This window comes from Phoenix dactylifera, chromosome 4, assembly GCF_009389715.1.
Source record: "Phoenix dactylifera cultivar Barhee BC4 chromosome 4, palm_55x_up_171113_PBpolish2nd_filt_p, whole genome shotgun sequence".
NCBI classification, from domain to species: domain Eukaryota; kingdom Viridiplantae; phylum Streptophyta; class Magnoliopsida; order Arecales; family Arecaceae; genus Phoenix; species Phoenix dactylifera.
The window spans coordinates 13209965-13237370 of record NC_052395.1 but is presented as its reverse complement, the minus strand read 5'-3'; the positions used below and the strand labels follow the sequence as shown (position 1 = coordinate 13237370).

Genomic DNA, 27406 nt, shown 5'->3' with positions numbered 1-27406 from the left:
ATATCGGTAGAAGGGCTACATGGAAAAATCCCTTATTGGAAGTTAAAGTTGTTTGGAGAGCCATGCTGATTAGTATGCATTTATTCCAGTCGATTAGGGGCTCTGTTGACGAGAACCAGTAACCGCGGCCGATGCCCTAGTTCTGAACAGCTCTGCCTATATTGATGGCAGAAAACGCAAGCATAGGCCTCGTTTTCTCTGGGGAATCAGTTATCCACGTTCCCAACCAAACTACATACATCGGCCCTTTTGGAAACATCCAGGGATGAGTCCCGGCTCAATGAACAACGCCAAGCAGAAGTAAATAAGCTTGTGATATAAAGAGCATATATCAACATATCCGTAGTCGGAGGAGAAAGCTTGATATAGTCGTTATACATCTTCACGTGTATCTTAATCCAGATATGGACATAGGCAAGCTAATAATGCTTAACATGAAATGCAAACGCCCAAACTTTTTAGATGTCCAACAGAGTACAGGCATTTGTTTCTCATGCAGCCTCTGCAAATCCAACTCTCATGTTCCCGTAGTCGAACACGGTATGATAGACTCCCATAAAGACATCTCCCAAAATCCTGCAGCGGTTCCATAAATCAGACGGTGGTCTACAGGGAACACAGAGTAAAAGGGAGAAATGGCAACACTACACTTACCACAGAGGACCCCGAGGAGGAGGTACATCCAAGGCAGTGAATCCACTAATGCACTGTGCCGCAGCACCCTCACCAACCTTCAGAATGTACTGCACGACCCAATAACCAGGTCAAAAATGACACGTAGAGCAATTTCTTCATGGAGTTTCACAACAAAAAGGAAATAAGAACAACAATAACAACAACAACAACAGCAATTTCTTCATGGAGTTTCACAACAGTTCAATTTCTTTAAATAAAACATTATTACATTATCCTCAACATAACAACCACTCCTAAGTCATGCTATGTCCCTCCATCGCTTTGTCGGTGTCCTTGGAGAAATTGCTAGACTTGGATAAAACTTGGGATAAGAATCGAGAAGTGACTGAGGAATAAAATTGCTAGACGAGTAGAAGGTCAAAAGAATGATTGAATCAACATAAAGATAAAAATTAACTAGCAATAATACTTGGGACAGGAAAAAAAATGGCGTTGGCAGAGAAGGATGTTGAAGCACCAACCGAAGTGAAATGTTTATTGTGCAACTAACATTTCATATAAAGGACTTGTGGGTTCAGAAGTCGAGAACTGGAAATCATGCTTACAAGTGCAACTCATACTACGGCACTGGGATGCATCCTGAGCATGATCTGATGCTCAGCCCTAATAAGCAGAGTTAAGGGCAGTCGGTCATATATAAAGAATCAATAATGTACTGAAACATCTGCTTCTTTACAAAAGGAGGGGGGAATGCATGATATCAACAACTCCCAAGTCCGGCAGCATAAATCTTAAAAAGTAACTGAGGGAATGGCAATGTGTTGTGGTAAATTATAGTAGAGATACTTGCTAATGAGAATGTGTGGCTCCAAAAGGTGGCAACCTGACACTTCTTATGTCAGTCTAACATCATCAATGGATGCCTAGAAGATCCATAAATTAAATTAATGTGACGAGCATATATCATCGAGGTTACTCTATCTCTCTCAAGTCTCAAGTAACTAACTCTCGAATTTGAAAGCTCAGACATTTAGTTATTTGGGTTCTTAAGGAAGATGCATAGACACAGGACAAATTTTGATTTCTTTCTTTCTCATGGTAAATTTTACCATCTCGTATCTATTTTTGAAACCTTGATTCTCTTCTTCCCCAACCTCTCCCTAATAAGTGTCATAACATAATATAGATATGTGGTCAAAATGTTTATCTGAATTGAGAAAATGAACCTAGTTGTTTTCCCCCTTTCTGTGCCATAAGAACCTACCCCTCAAACCCAAGAAGACGCATCCTTCTTCCCATTCATGTTTCCTTTTTCTTCCTTAAAATAATTTTGCTTTACACTTTTTGGATACTGTAAGACAATTGCATGTAGAATAGGACCCAATGCATAATCAGCATTTTCGTCAAAAAAAATTTAACTGACAAACTGCAGGCAATCAGCACGTGGAACATGTACTTGTTTATATTAAGTGCTTGCTAGATAGTCATGAAAATTCATCGTACCTGTTCTGGTGTGAGCTCAAATGATTTACCACCAATAGTGAAAGAAACAGAAGGCATGGAGTCAAGGCTAGCACAATCCACAGAGGATTCTCCCATGGGACTAGGCAGTCGTTCACATAGCTACGAAGCAACTCAAAACATGATTATCATAGCATATGCAAAGGTTGTCTTAAATAGGACCATAAAGTTAACAATGAATTTACCTCATTGATATAGTTCAATATGCGGTCCTGTGTCTCGTTCTGCTTCAGCTGATTTTGCATCCATATGACTGCCATCTCACAAGAAGTACACATAGCATCGCTCTGAAGACCAGCTGATAGATCCCCGTTGTCATTCACCACACTCTCAATGCCAATGCTGCACAGAGAGATAAAGGCAAAATACCGAAGTTTATGTGAGAAAAAACAATAAACAACATATTTCTGAACTTGGTAAATACACAATATATGAGAGAGTGTTTGAGGTCTAACCCAACTCCATGGGTTCCATCAAAGGCACATAGCCCAATCTGAGAGCAAATTTTTGCTGGTTCTGTCTGCAAGATAAACCAGGATCAACAAATATTGTTTGATATGCGTACTAATAAGCATTGAGGTCAGAAAATTGAAAAATTAATCAAGGGTATTCTGCCAAAAAAATGCAACACAAACCTCAGACAACAACAAATCCAGAATCTGTTGCCCATATTGCGCGACTACAGCTTTGCACTCTTGGCTAACAACACCAGAAGCACCAATCTTTTGATTAATTTCCGCAATAATGGTCTGCACAGAAGATGCTGGTGATGTTAGTGATCAATCAGCAGCCTACCAACATCATCCAAGCAAAGCATTTTATAAAAAAAGGGTATTTTGAGACTAATCAGGGTGTACAGAAATTAATTGGACGACTTGATTTAGAAAAATGAATGTCCTTTGATAATATAAAAGGCGGCAAAGACTGTCATTCTTCTTGTAGCAGTGCAACCTTCCTAGCATTTGGAAGTAATAGAAGTCAGGCAAAATGCAAAGTATTGTTCAGACATCATTGTCCTCTTGCCACAAAATGATATTATGAGTATTCTCCTGTTAAGTAATGTCACACGGTGCCAAGTATCAGTGTTGGGCATATCAACCTCCAAAAATACCCAACAAGTAAACAATAAGTAATATCACATTTTGTATGAATGTCTAGTAAATTACAATATAATTATGGTATCCTTGACAATTTACTTACTATTACAGGAATTATAGTTTTCTTTTTATGCAACATGTCTAAGTTAGTTACTACAAAATTATGTTTTATTTTTTATGTAATGAGACCTTATTTTGTTTTGGCGGCAATGAATTGCACAATACATTAGATAGAGTCAGCCAACTATGACGCCTTTCCAAAATCAAAAACAAAATCAGGACTATCAACTACTTTGCCCTTAAGTCGCTCATTCAAGGAAAGAATATATTGCCATATCAAGCTTGAAGCTTCTCTAACCTTAATAAGAGATCCAAAGTTGCCCAGCCATGACCACATATTCAATCATGAAGGCACTTCAACTTTTTGCCAAAATAGAAAAAAGAAATGCCTGGATAACAACCATCAACATAAAGAAAAAAAATAAAAAGGACTATCTATATCATCCCCCAGACAAAAGTGCCGGTGTTATTTTAAAGGAAAAAATATAAAATAACACCAAGTTTCAGCCTAAGGGGGCTTGGAATCCTTGTCTTGGTGGGATTCCAGTGGTCCACAAGTATACTGAAATTCACAAGTGGGAGTGCAGAACCAATTGAATAGTCAGTTTAGCAAATTTCATGAAGCTAGAAAAATCAGATGCTTTAAGAAGTTCAGAAACAGTATACGACACCATTTAGTTATTATATTTACAAGGAATAGTGTACATATGAGCCAAAGTATGTATCACTATGACGATGACAAGAATCCCTTTCAGATCTTAGAGAGCAGTCCACCAATACGCAAAGGAGATAAATTACAAAAATGTGAGTATAAAAAAACTTTAATTTTCTTTAAATTGCCATCGCAGGAAAATAATGCATATAGATGCTTATACGAAGATCTGGAAACAAAATGATTTCCTTTTAAGGAAAACATAATAGAGGAAGAAATATAGGCTTGACATATCATATAAGCTATTTGTATAAATATATACCGTTGGACCAGCAACCAAAGAAGTTCCAGAATCAGCAATTGCTGCACAGCCTCCAGAACAGAATCCTAATAAGCACATAAATCATGTGAATTAGAGACCACAATCATTGTAGCAAACAAGAATATCAAATTAAAAGAACAGAACAATAGTATAAAATAGAATACATATGAATTACCAGTTGATTGGTTACCAATATGGACATCTCCCATGTTAAACTGCAACCAATAATTTTAGGAAAACTTATTAAATTAATTTGTATAAGTGGTAAAATATAGCAAGCTGTGGACATGAATAATAAAAGTATCTTGGTATCCATTCAAATAAAGGAAACAAATGGAATATGAGACCAACCTGCCAGTAACCTTTCTGAGTCACAGGGACATACGTGTGTTTACCCTTAAAATGTTTTGGATCAACTCCACCAAATACAATCTCACCTCCCTCCCCTTCATCCACATGTCGGTTAAACCAGAAAGCGAAAACAGGTTCCTTAATAAGACCTTGATTAACCATGTTGTACCTTTACAAATATGCAGTTGCAGTAAGAAATTTGCACCAAGAACATAAAGTACAAATTAACTGTCAAACACTTGATCATGATTAAAATAATAACCCTCCAAAGTCCAAAGAACTCCCACCCATTTCATCCATGGGAAATTAAGATGTATAGACATGATAGAACAAGTATATAAGTGCTCCAAAAATAGAGTACATGACAGAGCCAGCATGAAGGCACTTGAAATTAGCCCATCATTGTTCATATTATCAAGGCTATAGAAGTTTCCAAGCATCAAATTTTTTAAAATATAAAACTCTTACAAGCCTCCAACAAACTCTATTCATCAAATTTAAAAATGCCCTGCAATCAAGAAGCAATATGAAAATCTAACAAGCCTCCTTCATCAACTCACTATTCTGGTTCACTAGCAAATGCACCTCTTCCTTAGGAAGCTTAACCACTCAACCAACAAATTTTTTCTAATATATTTTGCTTTGCAAAACATGCTGATAAGTTGCACCAGATGTTGATCCACAAAATTTTAATGACAATCACAACTATGTATCTATGGCTTTATAATTCATTACTGCAGATTGCCATGTGCTCTTATCCATGATTATGTCCACAACAAACATAGACCTTGCGGCATTCCACATTAAGAAATGTCTCAGAATTAGGATAATTAGTCTGATACCAGCTTACAGTTTGGCCATCATAGTGATAGCTAAACAAATTGAGATAGTTTATTTCCAACTACTTAGGCATGTAATTCAATAAACTCCTCCAATTTTTTAGAACTTATAACGTACGTACTAATACCACATGTATATATGGAAGATAATATCTTTTAGTCAATACCATGTGCGTAGTTTGGCAAAAATAAAATCACAACTGACAAGTTTTCGATAGCAATATCTAGAAAATTCCTTGGTAGTGTTTAGAATTGCCTTTTCTCACAAATTCAATTACCTTAAAAGAAAGGCTACGGGATTGACCCTGTTAAAAAACAGTGGGACAGACTATCCTGCTCAATGTTGAGGGTTTTCATTTATCCATAAAAAAAAAATAATGAAGGAGAACTTAATAAGAAAATTTGTTTGCTAGATATTGTTGCTTGAATTTAGAGGAGAAAAGTGAAAGAAAGTTAGTGGCATCACAAGATATTTTCGTATATGATGATTTCAAAGTTTAAGCTAACTTTCTTCTGATTTAATTCCATTAGCACCTACTGCATCTGCTAACCAATGGAAGTTGCCAGGGAAGACATAATATAATTGTTTTGCATCATTGATTATTAAAGATTATTAATCAGGCATATCTTTGCTGCTAGGAAAAGTTTAAAAAATATTGGTATATTAGCATTTCAATATACCATCTCAGCGTGTGTAAATTGACAATTAGCAGTGGTGTATTTATTTTCAATAAAAAGCATTGCATAAAGAATCATATTGGGCATAGAACATAGAGCAAAAAAACAAAGATGAATAATTCCCCATGGTAGAAAAGAACAATTTCACAAGCCCATATAACAAAGGATTACACCCAAAAGGGTAAAAGAAATCACCCATCAAATCAAAAGTACGTTATCATTTTTTCAGCATGTCATCTTCTTTAGCATGATAATGAAACAGTTTCACAGGAAGTACACAGGTTTGGAAGAAAAGAGACCTAATCCAATCAGAAAATTGTCATTACAAAAGCAGCTAGGGAGAAAACCACCAACCTCATCTTCATTGTACCAGCATCTTTTTATTAATTATCTTAATTCATTGATAATAAAATCAATGAAAAAGATCTTCAGAAAGCAAATAGATAAAATATTGTAAAAAAATAATTATCAGGAAAATAAAAGAAAACAAAAAAAAAAGAACTAGTATTTTCTAGATGCAAAAGTTACAATCTGTTACACCATACAAAATATCAAAAGACGATGGCCAGTGTAGGTTCACATACCAGACAGGCACTACATTCCCAACTGAGATTTCTTTAAACCCAAGTCCAAGTATGCCGTCAAATTTTGCAACTAAGAAAGTGACACTTGGCTCCCTAGTGGCTTCAATAAAGATCTGAGGGAATCTTCAGTGTAAGTCCACAAAACCCATGATGATATTTCCTCGCTATAATGATAGATGTTTCTATAAGATTACAAACCTGGTCTTTGACAACAAGATCGCCTACTGCAACATGGTCTTGGCTAAAGAAACCAGAAACTGATCCTGTTCCATAGTGAATAGCCGCAGACTTTCCTGTTCAAGAGAAAGAAACCAGAAGTTTGCAACTTTTCGTCTTTTCCTTTTGAAAATAATCCTGAAGTGTATGTGTGATTGCAAGGAAACTCGCATGGGGAACTTGTTTTCTTTGGAAAATTAATTTCATTTGTTTGAAAAGAAATTAACAGCGAGAACTTCATATTATTTGTTTGGAAACTTCTCCCTGTAACCAAATTTATTCTAAACAGGTTGCAGGAAATTGCAAGCATTTCTATAAAAAGACAAGAAATGAGTACAAATATTAGAAGACAACATCTATTGAGACAGCAAGATGAACGGGATAGAAGAGAAACTTTTTACCCGTTCACAGGATGATGCAACTGGATGCATGTGCGAGAACTAAAAAGTTCTATGAGTTCACAATGGAAAACATCATCAAGGTGAATAGGAGAAAAATATGGAGTGCATTTCTGTATGGATGCACCAAGGATAAAAATTAAGATTGAGAATGGACTAACTCGTAACCCAAAGCATGACAAGAATGCCCAAAAAATAACGAGGAGAAATGAACGAAGTAGGGTTTTTTTTTTTTTCTCTTTTAACAAGACAGACAAGAAGACCTCAAGTGGTGTTTGTTTTTAAAAGGCACTAACACAGGAAGGTTTTGGCTTCATATTCAAGAAGTTACAAATACAAGGCAAGGATGATCAATTGTCCATCATGTACAAATTCAAGGCTAACTATATTGCTATGAGGAGGGGTCCCTAAATATTGTTTTGACTCAGACAGCTGAATTAGGAAATTGTGGCATTTTATCAATACAAATCTATATAACCTACCTACATAATGCACCCCTTAAGCGACTAATAAGTAGTAAAGATTTCTAGCACATTTCAGCTTGTAGAGAAATTAAATCCATTTTTTCATGATTTACATATCCATACCCCAAAATTACATGGCTTACGACAGCTATATCCTCAACACAGCACCACAATACAACCTCTTGCGATGCAATTATCTTATAAAGGTAAAACAACCAAATTTCAATATAATCATGTAACCCAGACTAAGAACAAAAACGAATAGCTCAATAAACAAAACATATACAAGCTATATTAGAAAATTTCTGATAGTGTGTACAAACCATTCTTCTGATAGGTGCTTGAGCGGCTTGACTTATATCTCGAATGGAAAAAGCAAGCAACCTGCAAGCCAATATAAAACCAGTAAGCAAACCTCTAAATTTAGTTCCTACCTATAAAAAAAATATCCAATAAAATGTAATTGCTTTACATTTTTAACATGAGGAGGGGAGGAGAGGGAGAGAGAATCACTCACCGAGAAGTAGCACTTGGAAGACGGAACCCACAGATTCGAGCTTCCGGTATCAAAAATCACGGTGAACTTCTGGGGCGGGGTTCCGACTCCAATCTCCCCAAAGTACTGAGCGTTCATGTAGTTCTTGAGCGATATGATGTCGGTCTCGTCCCCGTTCTCGAGACCGCCTCGAAGGCCATATTTTCCGGCCACCAGGGGTTTTCCCTCCTTCTCCACCAACCTCGCGGCCAGCCGGCTGTTCTGGTCCATCGGTTTCTTCTTCAACCCGATCCTGATTAACCCATCACCCTCGGCCAAAACAACCGAAGGAACCAAAGCGATTGACAAAAGAACAGCGATCGCAAGAACTCCACGCCCAGTTTCCATGGCTACCTACCGATCAACCAGGAAGAACAAAACCAAGAATCATACTCGTGATCATCGATCGAGGCGAAACCCTATAATTTCTCCATCCATGGCGCAATCGGATCATATATAGTAAAAGCAACGTAAAAACGAGATCGTTTACGAAAAATTACACCCAAAAAAAGGATTCAACCAGCAAAGAAAACCTGTGATCAAACCCAAAAATAGCATCAAAGAAACCGGAATCGAGCGACAGATTAGCTCACCGATGAGAGGAATCGAGATCAAAAGGCGGAGATGAAGAAGGGAGGGTGAAAAACGATCGGAGAAGACGAGAAAAGCACGGAGCTCAACTAACCTTCTTCGAGACCCCAGGAACTCGCTCTCGAAGTCTCACCTTCCTGTCCTTGGGTATATTATAAAGGAGTCAGTGGAATAGCGACTCGAGGCGTACTTCATTTTGGACCGTCCGATCTTTCGTGCAAGAACTATTGGCCGTCGGATTAGATGTCGGGTTGCCGTTTTCCTCGGGTTCACGATGGCGCCGGGGGCATCACGAGGTTCATATTTTAGGGTGCGGAGTACGATACGCGAATATTATATACGTTTAAAGTTGGCAAGTCTTGCTACCGGACCGAAAAATATGATATAACCTCTGGAACCAGTGGTTGGTGGGGTCATGTCATGAGCGGGTATGGGTGTGGGGGTGTTCGGGTAAATATAAAGATTGTAACGATTTGCGATGATACGAGCTAACTTATGTCGACAGAGTTTGGGACAGGCCTCACTAATAAATTAGACGCTACGTCCGACGTGTGGGGTTCAAGCTTGTGACGCGTGGTTGGTCCTTCTCGAGCACCGGAAGGAAAGTGGTATAGTAACGAGGGGGACGATGGCGTGAAGGCTAAGCGATGCTTTCCGCTCTCGGTGCGTTGCCACGTTCTCACCGCCTTTCGGTTTCTGCCGCTCGCGGGGCACGGCTTGCTTGCACGCAAAATTGCTACACCGAACGTGTGAGAGTGGCATGATAAGGTCCATCCGTCCATGGCAGCAGCATGAGTGATAGAAAATCAGATGTCTCTTGTGGTGTTCGATCTCTGTGATCTTGCTTTATGCATGAGGATTTATGTGAACGTATGTTTAGTTTTATATTAGTTATTTACTATATAGATTTTGAATATCTATACAGTATCAAAGAATTGAAATAATACCTTTTATCTAGTCATTTTGGATTAGGTTCTGAGTTGTTATAAATGGTATCAAAACGGATCCGGCCTATAACTTATGTGGACTAGGAAACACTGCAGCACGGATCTATTAGCACTGACCACGAACCGATCATGATGTTTGTAATTAGATTTAAATGAATTTGAACCTTTAGCATGACGAGCATGTCAAGACTTAAACGGGAGAGTATGTGAGGACCCGTACAGACATGTGTTTAGTCTCACGTTGGTTATTCGCTGGGTAAATCTTGGATACTTATACAAAATCAAAGAATCCAAATAATACCTTTCAGCTAATCATTTTGAATGAAGGTCCTGAGTTGTTACATGAGATGGGTTGGTTAAGAGAGCTTACAATTTGACAAATACTGCCACCAAACCATTTTTAGATCTTACATTGAAAAAGGAAATACATGCATTTTGCCGCTTTTATTTTCTTTAGCCAATTTACATTGTTTTTTAAGCTTAATAATCAAAAACTTGACTTGTCAATATCGACCTGCTATATTTTTGCTCTAATAGTCGGGATATCTTGGTCTGGAATATGGTAAGCAATTGGCAATTTGAGCCCATCCTAAATTTCCATCCATCAATTTATATGCAAGTTTTGCTGAACAGCTCAACCATATGCTCCTTGTTCACTTATAGTTGGTATTTTTGTTTGCATAGACTATACCAAGCTATTTGATTCACTTAATGGTAAAAAGCTTGAATTTTTTTTCAAAAAGATTAGGAGGCTTGAAATTCAAAATTTTTAGAGAAATTAAATACTTTTTTACCAGACAAAAAAAAATGTTTTATCAATTTATATGCAATTATTTTCAGTAGGCCGGTATTTAATTGTACCTTCAAATAAAATTGATTTATGCACAATCAATTGATCCTTCTCTATGCTTAATAATATCTTTTTATGCTCGCCAATTTTTTTTGACAAAATGCCAATATGATGTGATGGTTTAAGATTGTAGAGATAATGATGTTAGCAAGTCAGAAAAATCACTTGGGGCATATTGTTAGTGGTACTGACCACATCTCAGCTGATCACAGGCAAAGATCTGAAGATGACAAAGTCAATTCAGTTTCTACCAGATCATAGTCTGTTCCGATTTTGTTGTACCTAAAATAGCGAGATTTATTGAACTATACAGCACGTAAAACGTAAGAAACAATTGTATAAATTATGAATATCAATGCATATTGATTGTCTTGAGAAGCTAAATTTTTTACATGGTATCAGAGCTATTTCTGCAAATGCAAAACCTCTTTTTTTTTGATCCTTTCAATCTTATGGCTTCTTCTTCTGAGAATTTCGTTGCCTTCGTTGCTCCTAATATTGGACAACTTATTTCTGTCAAGTTGGATGGTCCCATTTCGTATCGTCCTTGGCTTGCACAGTTCACCCCTGTGCTAAAGTCTAATGATCTCTGGAGTTTTGTGGACGGTTCTGGCACCGCTCCTGAAGAATTTCTTTCATCTGAGGATGGAAATTCTAAATCTGTCAACTTTGCCTATACCCTCTGGCATAAGAAGGACCAGTTTATTCTTAGCATCATCAATGCTACACTGGCTCCTAAGGTTCTCTCCACCCAGTATGGTATTACTACTGCACGTCAGGCTTGGGTTTCTCTATCCCAATGATTTGCATCGCAGTCAGCTTCTCATATTGCTCGTCTGAAACGTCAACTCCAAACACTGGCCAAGGCTCTTCTTCTTGTCAAGATTATCTAGACAATGCCAAGGCCATTGTTGATCTATTAGCTGCTGTTGGCAAGCCAGTAGCAGATGATGACCTAATTGGCTATATTGTAAGTAGTCTGACTTCATCATACACATCATTTATCTCATCATTCTCCTTTGCTACTCGCCAACAGGCTCTCTCCTTTGAGGACTTCCAATCTGAGCTTCTTGCTCATGAGGATCTCTTGGAACAACACCTGCAAACTGTACAACCGGAAGGTAGGTTTGCTATGGTGGCAAAGTATAACAACCAACAATTTTCTTGGCCATCCAACAGCAACAACTCCTCAAGAAACTTCAAACAGAAGCAAGGCAACAACACCAGAGCTCCTCCGCGCAACTACAGCCCAAAACCCAATTCAGGGTCTTCCTCTGGTTCTCACAAGCAGGGTGCTCAGATATTCCAGGATAATTGTGAGAAATGTCAAATTTATGGTAAATATGGTCATGGTGCACTTGATTGTTTCAAACATCTGGATCACTCTTACCAAGGGCGCATTCCTGTTACTCAACTTGCTGCAATGGTGGCTCGACGCTCTTCTCCCTCAGAAGATAATACTTGGTATGCTGATTCTGGTGCCAACCAGCACATAACTGCAAATCTTGTAAACCTTTCCCTGCATCAGCCTTACACCGGTGGTGATACTATTGCTATTGGTAACGGTACAAGTTTAACAGTTGCAAATACTGGCTCTATTTCCTTTTCCTTACACAATAAAAAAATAACACTTCCACATGTCCTTCACTGTTCTAAAGCTTTAGCCAATCTCTTGTCCATTAATCAATTTTGTCAGGATAACCATTGCTATTTTGTACTCACTGATTCTCATTTTTTTGTAAAGGACATGCGGACAAGCATGACAATGCTCGAGGGCAAAAGTGAAGGAGGTCTATATCCTATTCGCTTAGGGAAAACAACACTCAAAAATCACAACAATCCAACGGTCTTTCTCGGCGTAAGAGTTCCCTTTGAAATTTGGCATTCGAGATTGGGTCGTCCATCTTATTCTATTTTAAGTCATGTTTTGTCGAGTCATAAGCTTCCTGTTTCTGGTTTGTTGAATAAAGAGAGCATATGTGAATCCTGCCAACTTGGCAAGGCTAAGCAGCTTCCCTTTGCTGAGTCTACTAGAGTTTCTATGTCTCCTTTAGAGCTAGTTCATTCTGATGTTTGGTCTTGTGCTACCAAATCTTTAACCGGCAGCTTGTACTATGTTTTATTTATCGATGATTTTTCTTGTTTCACATGGCTCTTTCCTTTACAACGCAAAGATGATGTCTTCACTTGCTTTGTTAAATTTAAAATGCTTGTTGAAAATTTGTTTAGCACAAAAATTAAACAATTTCAGACCAACAACGGCGGTGAATACCTCTCTACTCCATTTCAAAAATTTTTAGCTCAGCATGGGATCTATCATCGATTAAGCTGCCCATATACCGCTCAACGAATGGCCTCGCCGAAAGAAAACATAGACATGTCGTTGAAATGGGGTTGTCTCTTCTCGCACAATCTCATCTACCCATGACTTTTTGGGCAGATGCTTTCCTAACTTCAACCTACCTAATAAACAGATTACCAACTCCAGTTCTTGATCATGTCTCACCATACACGAAACTCTTTGGTACTGCCCCAGATTACAGATTGTTACGCACATTTGGTTGTGCTTGTTATCCTTTGCTAACTTCCTATAATAACCACAAATTAATGTTTCGTAGTAAGTTGTGTATTTTTCTGGGATATGGTTTTCAACAGAAAGGCTACCGTTGCTTTGACCCTGTCTCTCGTCGAGTTTATATATCTAGGAATGTTGTGTTTGATGAGTGTAGGTTTCCTGCGATAACTCCTTCTCCTCAACACTCGACATTGCCATGTTCTACTGCATCTCTTGGCGACACATCAGGTGAGATCGCTAATTCAGTTATCATCACAAAAATCAAACTCATACACACTTCACTTTGCCTGATCCTTCTCCTATAGTCTCTTTGCCCTTGCCAACTCCTACGAATCCTGAGCCTTCTTCACCAAGCCATAGTCTTATGCCAGATGCTACTCCTCCCATACTAGGTGGCTCTAGTCCTATTCCTTCACATCATTCTACTCTCACTCAACCCAATATCACCCCCAACCTTGCTGCAGTTGATCCTGTACCAAATACTTCCCGACACTATATGATGACCCGTTCTAAAATTGGGACTCTAAAACCAAAAACCTTTCCTGATCACAAACTTTTTCTCGCCACAAAACATCCTCTTCGTGCCTTAACAGTAACAACCTTGCCATCCGAACCTAACTGTTATTCAAAGGCAGTGTTATCGCCAAAGTGGAGGGCTGCAATGGGTGAGGAATTCGACGCTCTTATTGCTAACGGTACCTGGATGCTTTGTCCTAGACCTGCTAAGCATAATATTTTATGGAATAAATGGGTGTACAGGATTAAGCAGAAGGAAGATGGCTCCCTTGATCGCTATAAAGCACGGCTCGTTGCCAATGATTTCGATCAGGAAGTTAGAGTTGACTTTACAGAGACCTTCAGTCCTGTTATCAAACAGAGCACTGTCCGAGTGGTTTTGGCCTTAGCAGTACAATTCAATTGGCCTATTAAACAATTAGATGTGTCTAACGCCTTCTTGAATGGTTTTCTCACCGATGAGGTATACATGGAACAACTCGGGGGTTTTATTAATCCTGATTATCCTGACTATGTCTGCAGACTTCGGAAATCTCTCTACGGATTAAAACAGGCTCCTCGTGCCTGGTACACTAAACTTTCAGAATCACTGCTCGGTCTCGGGTTTACTACCTCATCTGTCGACACTTCCTTGTTTTTGTTTCACAGGGATAGAATTCACATCTTCATGCTTGTTTACGTGGATGACATACTTGTTACAGGTACTCATCCACATGTTATTGCTCTCCTCATTGCTAAGCTGAAAGGTGAATTTAAAATGAAGGAACTTGGTGATCTGAATTATTTCCTGGGAGTACAAGCCTCCCGTGACTACTCTGGTTTACATCTGCGCCAAACAAAGTACATCTACGATCTTCTCCTTCGGTCAAAAATGGATGGTGCCAAACCTGTGAACTCTCCTTGCTCTAGTGGTTCCAAACTTTCAGCTCTTGATGCTGATCCTCTGCCAAGTGGTCAGGTCACTGAGTTTCGCCAACTTGTTGGTGCGTTGCAATATTGCACCCTTACGCGCCCCGATATCTCCTTTGCAGTGAACCAACTCTGTCAGTTCATGCACAAGCCCACTTCTACACATCTAACAGCTGCTAAGCGGGTCCTCCGCTATCTTAAAGGAACGATTGATTTTTGGTCTCTAGTATTCTAATGGATCTATTTCATTACTAGCATTTTGTGACGCCGACTGGACAGGCTCACCAAATGACCGTCGTTCTACATCGGGGTATGGCATTTTTTTGGGCAATTGTTTGATTTCGTGGTCAGCAAAGAAACAATCAGTTGTCTCCAAGTCCAGCACTGAGGCTGAATACAGGTCCCTCTCTGTCACCACTGCAGAACTTTACTGGTTGCGAATGCTTTTGCGTGACTTACAGATTTCACTTCCTTCTCCTCCTACGATATGGTGTGACAACATTAGCGCTACTGCATTAGCGTCCAACCCTGTTTTCCATGCCCGTACAAAATATATAGAGGTGGACTATCACTTTATTCGCGAGAAGGTACTAAACAAAGATGTTTGTGTTAAGTTTATCAGTACTCATGATCAACTTGGCGACATCTTCACCAAAGGCCTTGGTTCTCACCGCTTTGCTATTCTACGTGACAAGCTCATGGTACTCTTGCCCCCCATAAGCTTGCGGAGGGGTGTTAGTGGTACTGACCACATCTCAGCTGATCACAGGCAAAGATCTGAAGATGACAAAGTCAATTCAGTTTCTACCAGATCATAGTCTGTTCCGATTTTGTTGTACCTGAAATAGCGAGATTTATTGAACTATACAGCACGTAAAACGTGAGAAACAATTGTATAAATTGTGAACATCAATGCATATTGATTGTCTTGGGAAGCTAAATATTTTACCCATATATGTTCATTTGCGAGGTTTCTTGAAATATATACTCATGCAACATTTTTTATATATACATAAATAATTTTTTGAAATAAAAAGAAAAGACTTGTTTTCTATAAATTTTGTTTTTCAAGTTTTATAACTTGCCAATTCTTAGAAAACATGATTCATAGAAAGCAATCATACATGTCCTTTTGTAGATCTTATTTAGTTTGAGTTTTCTATAAATCTATTTATTTATTTATTTATCTGTTTATATGTTTATATATATATATATATATATATTATATGCTTGCATGACAAACAACTCCTAGGAGTATCATAGAGTCTAGGATTGGAATTATCTCTCTTTATTGAATTATTTTTCATTCTCGAGATTGTTGGTTGGAATTTGCAATAGTTTTATCAATATGGGGGCATATGATAAAATTTTTAAGAGTAAATGGTTCTTAAAAGTTTATCTCGAGTTATATAAGAACCGATAGTTCTATTTATAAATTTAAGATTAAACATTTATGAATGATACCTTGTGATAGTAGGTAGTGATTTAGAAAGTGAACAAAATCACAGTTCCCACCCATCATTGCCACCTATAAGTTTATTACCAGTTGAAACATATGCACTATTGTTTTAGATTTGGTTTTGTGTCTACGACTGTACATATGACTGCACATGGCTTGCACGGATCTCAGGACTCGTTTAGCTTAAAGGAGGAGAAAAAGTATGATTAAAGAAAAAAATAGAGAAATGTGTCGTAGTTGGTTGGAGTTTTCCGCAAAAAAAAGCTAGGGATATAGAAAAATATGATATAGAAAAATATTCTTTAGCTTTTAGACACAATCGACTAAAATCTTTTTTTTTTATTAAAGACATAATAGGTATTGTACATAACTTTTCAAAAAAAAAAAAAAAAAAAGATGCTCAATCAAAAATAAGTCACTACGAAATACATCATTTTTTTTATGATCAATTAAATATACAACAACCACTTTTTTATGTATCATATGTATTATTGTTTTTGATTTGGTTTTGTGTCTACGATCGTACATGACTACACATAGCATGGCTTGCATGGATCTAAAGACTTGCTTAAAGGAGGAGAAAAAGTATGATTAACAGAAAAATAGAGAAATGTTTCGTAGTTGGTTGGAGTTTTCAGAAAAGAGAGGAATTTAGCTTTTTCATGGACATAAAATTTCCACATTTCATGAAAAAAAAATCACATAAGATATGGAAAAATATCTTTCACTTTTAGACACAATGGAGTAAGATTTTTTCTTTATTAAAGGCAAAATAACTTTTCACAAAAAATAGATACTCAACCAAACATAAATCACTGTAGAATGCATCATTTTTTTCATGATAAATCAAATATGAACAACCATTTTTTTATGCATTATATATCTAGCATCAACTGCCCAGAAAAAAATATAAGAGTGAGAGATTTTTTTTCTCCTGAGAACCAAATAAATTCTAAAAAAATTATGAGAAAAAATCAGGTTGTTCGTTCGTCATGGCATAAGATTTCCGGAAAAATCCCAAGGGCGAGGATAAGAAGCCAGACGACAAAGCCCACTAGGTCTTATCCAGCTCCCACAGTCCCACGCCCACGCATCACGTGAGCAAGTTTCTTCCCCGTACCAGCCGTACCTTCGAGGCCGCTACGCCAATCAGAAATCAAAGCCAAAGGTGGCGACGATGAATCGAGTGCGGCTCCTCGGTTTCTCGCTAAAGTCGGTTGGTTTCCCTCAATACCCTCTCCGGTATTTCCAAGAACCCTCTATCACAAAGAAGAAAAAGGCTCTAATTCCTTTCCTTCGTTCCCTTGGCAAGCGTCCCTCCGAGCCCATTCCTAGGTCATGGACCGGTATGCGATCTTCTCTATCCTTTCCTATATTTTGTTGTTCAAATATGTTTCTTATTTCTTAGACGCTAGGCGATTTCATCATCTAGCTTATTTATCTGATCATGTCTTCTAAAGAATTAGGACTTGATGCTGTCTATTTGTTGTCTGGAAATGTTCGATAAAAAGGGCGTATAACCTTTCCGCCTTAGGACGTGGTAGAGAAAGGGAGAGTATGATTGATGGGATCCAGTTCGAGGTGGATCAATATCGCATACACGTCTTAAAACTGAGGATGCTGGAAATTTTGACAGGCATATGGCTTTTTTTTTTTCCTTTTTTTTTGCTAAAACAGATGTATCATGCATTACGGGTACGAATACAACCAAAAAAATCAAAAGATAACGGATCCCTGTACCAGGCCATCCAATCCGCTACAGAATATATGCATTTATACAATTTCAAATTTTTTTCATAATTTTTCAATATCTCAATTTTCTTAATTTCTTTCATGATTTCACCTATTATCATTATTGTTTAACTCATTTGTTCATCAGAGACCAACAAAATTGTGGGATTATTATTATGAAATGACATTATGTTAAAAAAGATTATTAAGAAAATTATTTGGTGTTGTCGTGTAATTATTGTTTAACTTATTCTTTGATCTGACACCAAGAAAAGCATGGGATTACGATTTTGAAATGCCATGAGTGTATGAATCTTAAGCAGATGAAAAACTTAATTACTTTTTATGTGCACTTCTAATCAAATATTATCCTTGCCAATAAATTTGGGTTAGGAGACCTGCTTATGGAGAGGAGACCTCACTCACCAGAGCCCCACCTTCTTCTCCTCCTACCCTTGCACCCACTACATTACCTCCAGAGCCATCTTCTTTACCATCTTCCAGACTTACCCAGTCTACCACTCAGCCCTCTCCACCTGCACTAAGTGAGGATCAGCTACAAAGGATTGCATCATCCATAGTTGATGAGATAGCCTCCCAAGGCAAGTTCAGTGGAGCATCTTCTACAAAGATCCCACCTTCCAATGCAGCTCTCACTCAAATGGTAGCTGACATGAGAGCAGAGCTGGTCAGTCTTCGGTGTCTTCTTCAAGGACAGTATAGAAGATTTGTGAACATCGAAGAGGACACAAGAAAGCTGCAAGAGTCTATAAGAAGGGATCTGGAGAAGCTAAATGAGAATGCAAAAGGACTGGCAAACAAGCTACTTGAAGGACTTCACAAAAACAGTCAAAGTATAAATCAATTGAGCAAGTCCTATCAAGAGTCCTCCTCTGAAATCCTTCAGAATCTTGGTGACATCTGTGATGCAGTTCGGGTGCTCCTGGAGAGTCAGTCGGGATCCTCCTCATCAAGATTCACTGCTCCTTGATCTTGTTTAAAATCTTATGTATGGATCTCTAAGACTTTCACTGATATTGTACTCACTTTTTGTAGTCACTTCTATACTCACTTTTGTACTCACTCTTACATCACAAATGTAATCAACTTTTTGATGAAATGAAATGATAGCATTTCTCTTTTCCTGACAATTGTGTATATCTATCTTACTTATACTTGACTTGAATAAAAATCACTCCCTTCCTGCTTAATAACTAATTTTTTGCTGATGACAAAAAGGGGGAGAAGAATTGGTATAAGAAGGAGAAGAATTAGTATAAGAATGTATTAATTAAGGGGGAGAAGAATGTAAAAGCATGAGAAGAATTATTGTAAAAGCAAAGAAGATAACAAGTAGAATTGAAGAATAGATTGCAAGTATATGACTAAAAGCAATACACAAAGTAAAAGAATAATTAAGTAAGTATAAGCAAAACAATTGAGTGCATTTTATGAATGCTTATACAATTCCAAATGAAAGGGGGAAGCCTTAAGGTTATGAGTTTATTGTTCATACCTTTCATATCTTAGATAAACTAAACTCAGACATTATATTCTTTTTGATCTTTTTGACTCAATACTTAGTATATCTAAATTCACTTGCATATACACAATGTCTTGTCATCATCAAAAAGGGAGAGATTGTTGAGTGATTGTTGATCCCCTGTTTGATTTTGATGAGCCCAAAATACTTGAGTATATTTCATATTGTACTAATGAAGTCAAGTGAGTGTTTCAGGTAAAATACTTTTAAACTTGAAAGAATGCCTTAGAAAATGGTGCAAAGATTTTAAGTTGAGTTTTACTCATGTTTGGAACCATTCAAGTCTTTACACTGCGCTCGAGTCGACTTCCAGAATTTTCGAGTCGACTCTGGCACATGCTTACTGTCTAGCACTTTCTCGAGCCGACTTCCAAATGAGACGAGTCGACTCTTACAGGAATGACAGAGAGCAGTTTTTTTCAGAGTGCAGAGCACGAGTCGACTCGAACTGTTCATGAGCCGACTCGTACTGAAAAGACAAAGAGCTAATTTTCAAGTCGTAGAGCGCGAGTCGACTCCAACTGTTCACGAGCCAACTCGTATAGAAAAGACAGAGAGCTGATTTTCAAGTTGCAGAGCGCGAGTCGACTCCAACTGTTCACGAGCCGACTCGTACAGAGGAAGACAAGGAACGAGTTTTCAAGCCACAGTGCGCGAGTTGACTTCCAAAAGTTTCGAGCCGTCTCCCACAAATTGAAGCCGCAAGGTAATTTCGTCGACACAGTGGCTGAGTCGACTCGAACTGTTCACGAGTCGGCTCTTACAGAAAATGGCGGAGAGCATTTTTTTCACAAACCAGAATGCGAGCATACTCCGGAATTACTCGAGCCGTCTTCTGGAAAAGAGCAAGCATTTCACTCCTGAAGATGCCGTGAGGGAGTCGACTCCCGACTCCTTCGAGCCGACTCTTACAGGATCGACAGAGAGCCTATTTGTAAGAGCCCAATTTCGAGTCGACTCCAGACTTTCTCGAGGTGTCTCTTGCTTCAGCTGAGCCGACTCCAAGATGGACGAGTCGACTCCAATCCAACGGATACTTTGTCAGGACACGCAATTTTGTCAGAACGGCTCTTTTCTCCTCTCTAACGGCTAGTTTTCGAGGAGTTAAGTTATGAAAAGTGGTTCTAAGTGAAAAGAAGAGAAGAATCCACATTCCAGAAAGAGCATTCAAGTAAATCAACCATCAAAGAAAAGTTAGAGCCTTTCAAAGCGGAAAAGAGGAGTTATTGCATTTCAAGTGATTTTAGAGCACTTCTCCCATTAAAGGCTCATTGAAGTGATCCTCAACTACCAGCGTATTCAAGAGAGGATCCAATAAAGAAGAAGCCAAGTCTTGCATCAGCAAATTCTGTTTGAGGGCTTCTTCCTTTACATTTAGTTTACACTGCTATATCTGTTTATTTAGAAGCTTGTAACCTTTAAACTCTATTTCTCTGATATTTGATACCTGATTCAATCAGGAGATTGAATCAAGGGGTTAAGGTTTGTTGGTGAGCCCGTAAAACCAACTGGGTTGTTTGTGAGCCCGAGAAAACAAACAGAGTGGTTTTAGTCGGTGAGCCATGAAAAACCGACCAGGTTCGTTGTGATCCTGTGAAAACAACAAGTTGCGTTGTGAGCTTGTAAAATAACCGGGCTGTAATCTTAGGATTATAGTGAACTCCCAAGGGAAGCTTGGGGAGTGGACGTAGGAGCAAGGTTGGCTCTGAACCACTATAAAAATTTTGTGTTTGTATTGTGGTTTATCTTGCTTTACTTCTTTACTGCTTTCTTATAGATTACTTAATTACATTTGTTTAAAATCAAGAAAGCTTTCATAATCCTCAATAGATAAATTTAAGAATCTAATTTTAATTAGAACCCAATTCACCCCCCCCCCCCCCTTCTTGGGTTGTCATCTGGGCAACAATTGGTTTTTCTCCAACTAGTTGACATGTGAAGAATGACGTTGCAAAAGAAAAATAAAAGTCTTGAATAGCAAAAGAATAAAAAATAAGTCATGGTGACAATAGTACTAACAGTAATAGCAGTTTGCGACCCACCAAATTGCATTTCAATTCTCTTAAAGAAAATTTTTCTCAAAAAAAAATCTCTTTAGATAAAACTAAGATCAGATTTGATCTGTACCAAATCTGAATTTTAGATATAACCGAGAAATGCAGCAGATCATCACATCAATCCTTGCCGGACCAAAACAGTGATCAACAGTTCCAGAGTGCTGGAATCTACCATTGGTGAAAAAAACTGTTTTTTTACAAGTAGGAGGCATAACCTGAAAGCAACTAATGTCTTATATAAGTTGCACCATAAGCTTCTGACATCAAAACACACCTAAGATCCAAAGGTAATTGATGGTTTCCATCCATGTAACACCTAAGATCTAGTCTTGTAACAGTCATGTGGTTGATTTAACCTTATACAGAATATATGCATGCATGCAATTTCCCATTTTTTTTCTAAATATTTCAATATCTCAATTTTCTTAATTGCTTTCATGATTTCACCTATTATCATTATTGTTTAACTCATTTTGTTCATCAGAGACCAAGAAAACCGTGGGATTATTATTATGAAATGACATTATGTTAAAAAAGGTTATTAAGAAAACTATTTGGTGTTGTCGTGTAATTATTGTTTAACTTATTCTTTGATCTGACACCAAGAAAAGCATGGGGTTACGATTTTGAAATGCCATGAGTGTATGAATCTTAAGCAGATGAAAAACTAAATTACTTTTTATGTGCACTTCTAATCAAATATTATCCTTGCCAATAAATTTGTGGTGTAGCATATTGTATTCTTTAACGTTGACCTAAATTCAAGGGGCTATAAGCCGAAAAAAGATGGTTCATAAATGACATCTTGGATGGTCTTCTTTTGATATTTGGATTGAATTTTTTAAGATATGCTTAGAGTTTTGTATTTGTAACTGATCTATATAAGGAAATGATTTTCAAATTTAATTTTTAAATGTGGTTACCAATGTATGTAACATACATGCCGGCAACACGTCCTTTTTTCAGGTCATTATCTGGACCTTCATCTGGTTGGCTGGAACAATGCCAAAATTGATATATGGATTCATTCAGTTGGTAAGATGATGTTAATTCACTTAGTTTTGACTATTCTGCAGTTTAAGTCTATTCCACCATTTTGGTGGAATAGACTTATAACGTGTGGGCCCACTTATAACCCCACATGGTATATGCCCCTATTTTGTAGCCCGTTTTGGTGTTTGCTAAGAATATCTCCTCAATTTGTGCATTTCTGAAACTAAGTAACATTATTCTATGGGAACAGGTTTCGACAGCTGTATTTCTGCATTTATTATCCGTCTTTGAAACCAACCTGAAGGGTAAAAGTGTAAAATCGATGATACTTCAAGGCACTATTTGTGTCCTGCAGATTTTTTCAACTAAAATTTGGCTTTCTGAGTATCCGATCTCACCAATAAAGGCGATCTAGGCCGATTTATCAGATTGCGATATTATTGATCGATTTGGTCGGATATGTAGAAATCTTTCTCATTATCACAGTGGATCCTCAAAAAAACAGAGTTTGTATCGAATAAAGTATATACTTCGATTTTCGTGTGCTAGAACTTTGGCTCGTAAACATAAAAGTACGGTACGCGCTTTTTTGCAAAGATTAGGTTCGGGATTATTAGAAGAATTTTTTATGAAAGAAGAACAAGTTGTTTCTTTGATCTTCCCAAAAACAACTTCTTTTTCTTTACATGAATCGCATATAGAACGTATTTGGTATTTGGATATTATCCATATCAATGACCTGGTGAATTATTCATAATTGGTTTGTTGACGTGATGAGACTTATGAACACTTTTGAGTTTTTTTTTTTTTTTGTTTCCCCTCATTTTCCATCATCCAGTTATGCCATGGTGATCATTGATTCTAGGCTTTCTCATTGTTTTATCATTATAGAACTAATGATTGATTAATGAGTATCACATAACATTTTTGAGCTTTCCATAAAGTCCATTACAAAGAGAGAGCTGCACATTAGTGGTACACCAAATATAGCAAGTGAATTGGAACCCAAATACTCCTCCAATTAGGCCAACTCCTTCCCTTTGTCCTCCATTTTGGTGGAAAAGTGGAAAATTATGCGCTTTTATGGGAGCCTTGATCCATCAGACCTGTTAGAATGATCTGTATCTTTGTTCTTCGTAGGTCTTTTGGCTTTGCTCATTTGCAACAATTCAAGCTGCTTGTTGATCATTGTCATTGTAGGCTGGTTTAGCTTAAGATCCAGTTCATCATATAATATTATATGGGCGGCTAGTGCTGTCTCTGACTTCTGAAGCATCAATTACTCAGCATCATCAATTCTAAATATAAATTGATGCTACTTCATTATTTGATTTTTTTTTTTTCCTCGAGGATTTGCTTACTCTGAAGATCATGCTTCTCAAGCCACCTGAACGCTGTGTATATTCATGCTAGAGATTATCTAATCATTACTTTTGGCTGAGATTGTTCTTTTGTGATATGCAGACCAAACGGAACTTTCAGGTCCCAAATCTTTGTTTATGGCATCAACTTTTGTCGTTCTGGGACTATTGATGCACACACCGTGAATTATTTTTATGAAATATAAATTTATTTCGGGTAATTTGTATTTGAAACTTTGTATACCATTGCAAATCTTAGGAAAATGGTTTTGCCTTAGTTTACATTGGAGACATATTTACTTTCAAGTTTTTAGATAGGAAATGGTGGTGCATAAGCCAATCAATTACCTTTCTGGTCATACTGAAATTCACACTGATTTTCTTTTGCTATGGCCTGTAAGGATGAGATGATAGTCTGTAGATATTTACCTGTAGTAGAACTTAACATTAGAGCATTAAAACTTACTTATATTCGTGCTAAAATGCTGAATCGATGGAAAAAAGTAGCCACAACAAATTCACATATGCTGAAACTTTTGCACCAGTGCTTGCATCAATACATGTTCATACATCTTTAGGTCTTCACTGGTAAATTTATCAATGCAAGACAACTATCATTTTCTGTCACTTATGGAGTAATTGATGCCTTTTTTTACTTTCTTGATATAGAAAAACTGGAAGTTGCGTTTATATCATTAGTAAATTCTTTCTTGTTTTCCTAGTAATTTGAACGGGCCTGCGAACTTGATAATAGATACCAAGAAATATTCATCATATCATATAGCTTATCCATTATCTGAAATTAGTTGAAGAATGATGTAATGCAGTTACAATGAAATTATAGTAAAAACATGTTCTTTTGCATTGCCATCTCCCTCCTTTCAATCTCTTAAAATTGTATTGCTTTTTGTTGCATGCAGGAGGATTGAATGAAAACGACTTCATACTTGCAGCCAAGATCAATTCTCTCCACCTGGAACATCTTCTAAGAAGGAAAGCTGCTGCTTACGAATATGCATATGGAATTCGTGTGGTGATTCGATATTTAGTATTACCTGTGCTCTACTTCTGGAGGGTAGTTTGTTGCATTTAGCATAGCCTATTATGGGGGATGAGATCATCGCATAAGCCAGACCTTGTCATACATTACTTGCTTCTGTTCTAGGCAATAGCTATGTTATGAATCATCAGATGAGCCTATTGCTTTAAGCCACGAAATTCTACTATAGTTCAACAGATTTGTGAATATTATGTAAATGTTTCGCTTGCTGTTATGCTCCCATGTGTAAAAGCTAAGACAGGAAAAGAACTGGTTTGAGACTATGAGAGTTTAAACATAATAGATACTATAAGAGTTTAAACAGTCACACTGAAATGGTTTTTGTCATAAGAAAAAGGCCAGAATATTTATGCAACAGAGAGAGAAAAATTCTTAGTATCTCGGAGTTCTGCCAGAACTGACCATGTCCAGAAACGATATCCAGAACTGACCATCCTATTGGTGTCTGCCAAGTGTTAAACGCGATAAGAGTTAGAAAATCGAATTGGTGAATTTAATTACTCAGGAAAATTAAATGAAATCTGATCTTTGGTGACCCCTCAAAAAAAGTGTTACAGGGTAGACGCAAGGAATTTGAAAAGAAAATCCAACAAGCAATGTAAAATTTGCTTCTCCTACAAGGATATTTAATAAGCAATCATAACATGTAGCTCAAGAAAACAATAAAATGGTTGGACGCTCAACCACTCCACACAAGCACGAAAGCATCACATATAACAACATAAAAACATCTACACCTCAACAAAAGATTTCAAAAACTGAAACTGTGCATAAGAAAACCAAATCATAATGTGCATTATTAGAAAAACAAATGGGAAACAATTTGATGAATTATAACTGAGTTGTACTATTGAATTATGCTGTCCTATGCTGGGACTGCCGTATCCAGGTTTTGCAGCTCTTTAACGAGATGCCGGTGAGAAAGCCTGACACATTTGATCCATAATTATGTTGACAGGAAGACAGTTAGATTGGATGCTGTGCATTTATGCAGAGCGAGTGGGCATTTATGCAGAGTGCATAAGAATGGACAGGGTTCTTCTTGCATTTAATAACATTTTTTTAAGTGATTCTGGCATGATGTACCATATCATATCGAATCGGAAGATATGAAATATATTATATCGTATTGGTTCCATCAACATTCAGTACATTTGAATCAGCTTTTATATTGGACGTATTGATACAGTAATAGATTCGGTATAAAAGTGGCGTACGTTAGCTCTGAGTAACAGTACTCATTCAGAGATGGTGGAGGAGGGCCATGGGTGCTTTCACCTAATGAGCACAACATACAATTTTGAGCACAATATACAATTTGGAGCCAAAAGCTAAGCACGCTGCATGCATGGCCGATCTTGAGTGTTTATTGAAGCACATGACATCTCCTTTAGCTTTATCCCCGTGAGATTCGCTTATGGCCTTGTCAGAGCATGTCCTCGATAAGTGGCAGGTGGGATGATGTAGTTGAGCTCCGAAAAGCGAGGAGAGAGAATGAGGTGGAGAAGGTCCCTGGTTGTAGTTTGATCCAAGTGAATGGAGTGGTTTATGAATTTTGCTTGGGGAGTGGCTTGAACATTCCTGATGAATTCTGTTGTGCTTTGCACGCACTTGATAAGTAGCTCATGTTAGTTTTAGCAGCAAAAAAAAAAAAAAAAAAAAAAAAAAAAAAAAAAGAAGGAAGAAGAAGAAGAAGTAGCTCATGTTATGTTTCTTGGAATTGCTGTATGTTTTTCTAATAAATCAGATGAATTAAATTAAACTAAATATGAATAGATATATTTATTTGAGTTGGAAAATGAAATATTTAAAAATTGAATAGAAAAATCAGCAGAAGAAAACCATAATATTGATCTCATAAGATACTATCTAGTCAACAATGTTATTAGCCTCTCTGTGAATATTTGAAACATTGATGGAGAGCAATGGGTGCATCATTCTCTAATAATTCTGTAATAGTAGATGCGGACTATCATCTAGAAGAGGTGGATGAGGAGGAAGCCATTCAACAACTATTGTAGAGTCGGACCATGGACCATTTTCAGCTATTACGTAGTCTCGCAAAATTAGGAGCTTAAGAAAGTCTCTGGAATTTACTGCAATTTATCAATTTCATTAACGTAGCATGAAAGAAATTTTCATTCATCAACGTAAGATTTACAGGCCGTTCAAGCTGACAGCAGATAAGTCCAAATCACGAGCTCTCAGCTGCTTGCGGAAGGCTGTGACGAATTATTTTGTCATTTCCATTCATGAAGCGTTACTTATGCGGATTATCTTGCGCAAAGAGCAGATCAAATGTTTTTTATTTGAAAATGTACTGATCGGTTCTCACTTCTTGACATGCGAGTGCAGCCTGAGACCCAGAAACTTGTAAGATGGCGCATGCAAGCATCTCCATGGAAGGAAGCTACACTTGCAAGTGGTCATACGATACGAGGAATTTGAAGCTACTCTCTTT

At 37.5% G+C, this 27406-nt stretch overlaps 2 protein-coding genes across 8 annotated transcripts; one reads left to right on the top strand and one right to left on the bottom strand.

The window, feature by feature from the left end:
- Positions 1–297: 297 nt before the first annotated feature.
- Positions 298–9218, bottom strand: LOC103712706 (aspartic proteinase oryzasin-1-like). Of its 4 annotated transcripts, none has more exons than XM_008799297.4 (14): positions 9039–9218; positions 8336–8707; positions 8142–8202; positions 6939–7033; positions 6741–6853; positions 4640–4808; positions 4464–4503; positions 4289–4353; positions 2793–2906; positions 2613–2677; positions 2343–2499; positions 2140–2259; positions 655–743; positions 298–576 (listed from the first exon to the last, which is right to left on the bottom strand). In XM_008799297.4, exons 2-14 carry the CDS (start codon positions 8699–8701, stop codon positions 492–494), a joined length of 1539 nt encoding a protein of 512 aa, XP_008797519.2. In that variant the 5' UTR covers positions 8702–8707; positions 9039–9218; the 3' UTR covers positions 298–491. The 4 variants fall into 4 exon arrangements, with proteins under 4 accessions (XP_008797519.2, XP_008797520.2, XP_008797523.2 ...); XM_008799298.4 differs by having other exon boundaries at positions 8947–9083; XM_008799301.4 differs by having other exon boundaries at positions 8336–8703; positions 8947–9058.
- An 8032-nt stretch (positions 9219–17250) lies between these two features.
- On the top strand, positions 17251–25246 carry LOC120110489. Of its 4 annotated transcripts, XM_039125590.1 has the most exons (3): positions 17280–17546; positions 22498–22566; positions 24806–25246. In XM_039125590.1, exons 1-3 carry the CDS (start codon positions 17378–17380, stop codon positions 24976–24978), a joined length of 411 nt encoding a protein of 136 aa, XP_038981518.1. In that variant the 5' UTR covers positions 17280–17377; the 3' UTR covers positions 24979–25246. The 4 variants fall into 4 exon arrangements, with proteins under 4 accessions (XP_038981516.1, XP_038981518.1, XP_038981519.1 ...); XM_039125588.1 differs by lacking the exons at positions 22498–22566; positions 24806–25246 and adding an exon at positions 18325–19082 and having other exon boundaries at positions 17251–17546; XM_039125591.1 differs by lacking the exon at positions 22498–22566.
- Positions 25247–27406: the final 2160 nt, after the last annotated feature.

Bases quoted from the DNA above. Each gene is read 5' to 3' on its own strand.
- LOC103712706 (XM_008799297.4), bottom strand. From the start codon at position 8,701: ATGGAAACTGGGCGTGGAGTTCTTGCGATCGCTGTTCTTTTGTCAATC. The intron at 8,203-8,335 runs GTGAGTGATTCT...ATTGGCTTGCAG, and splicing joins CTTCCAAGTGCTACTTCTCG to GTTGCTTGCTTTTTCCATTC. The intron at 2,678-2,792 runs GTTTGTGTTGCA...TTTATCTTGCAG, and splicing joins TGGATTTGTTGTTGTCTGAG to ACAGAACCAGCAAAAATTTG.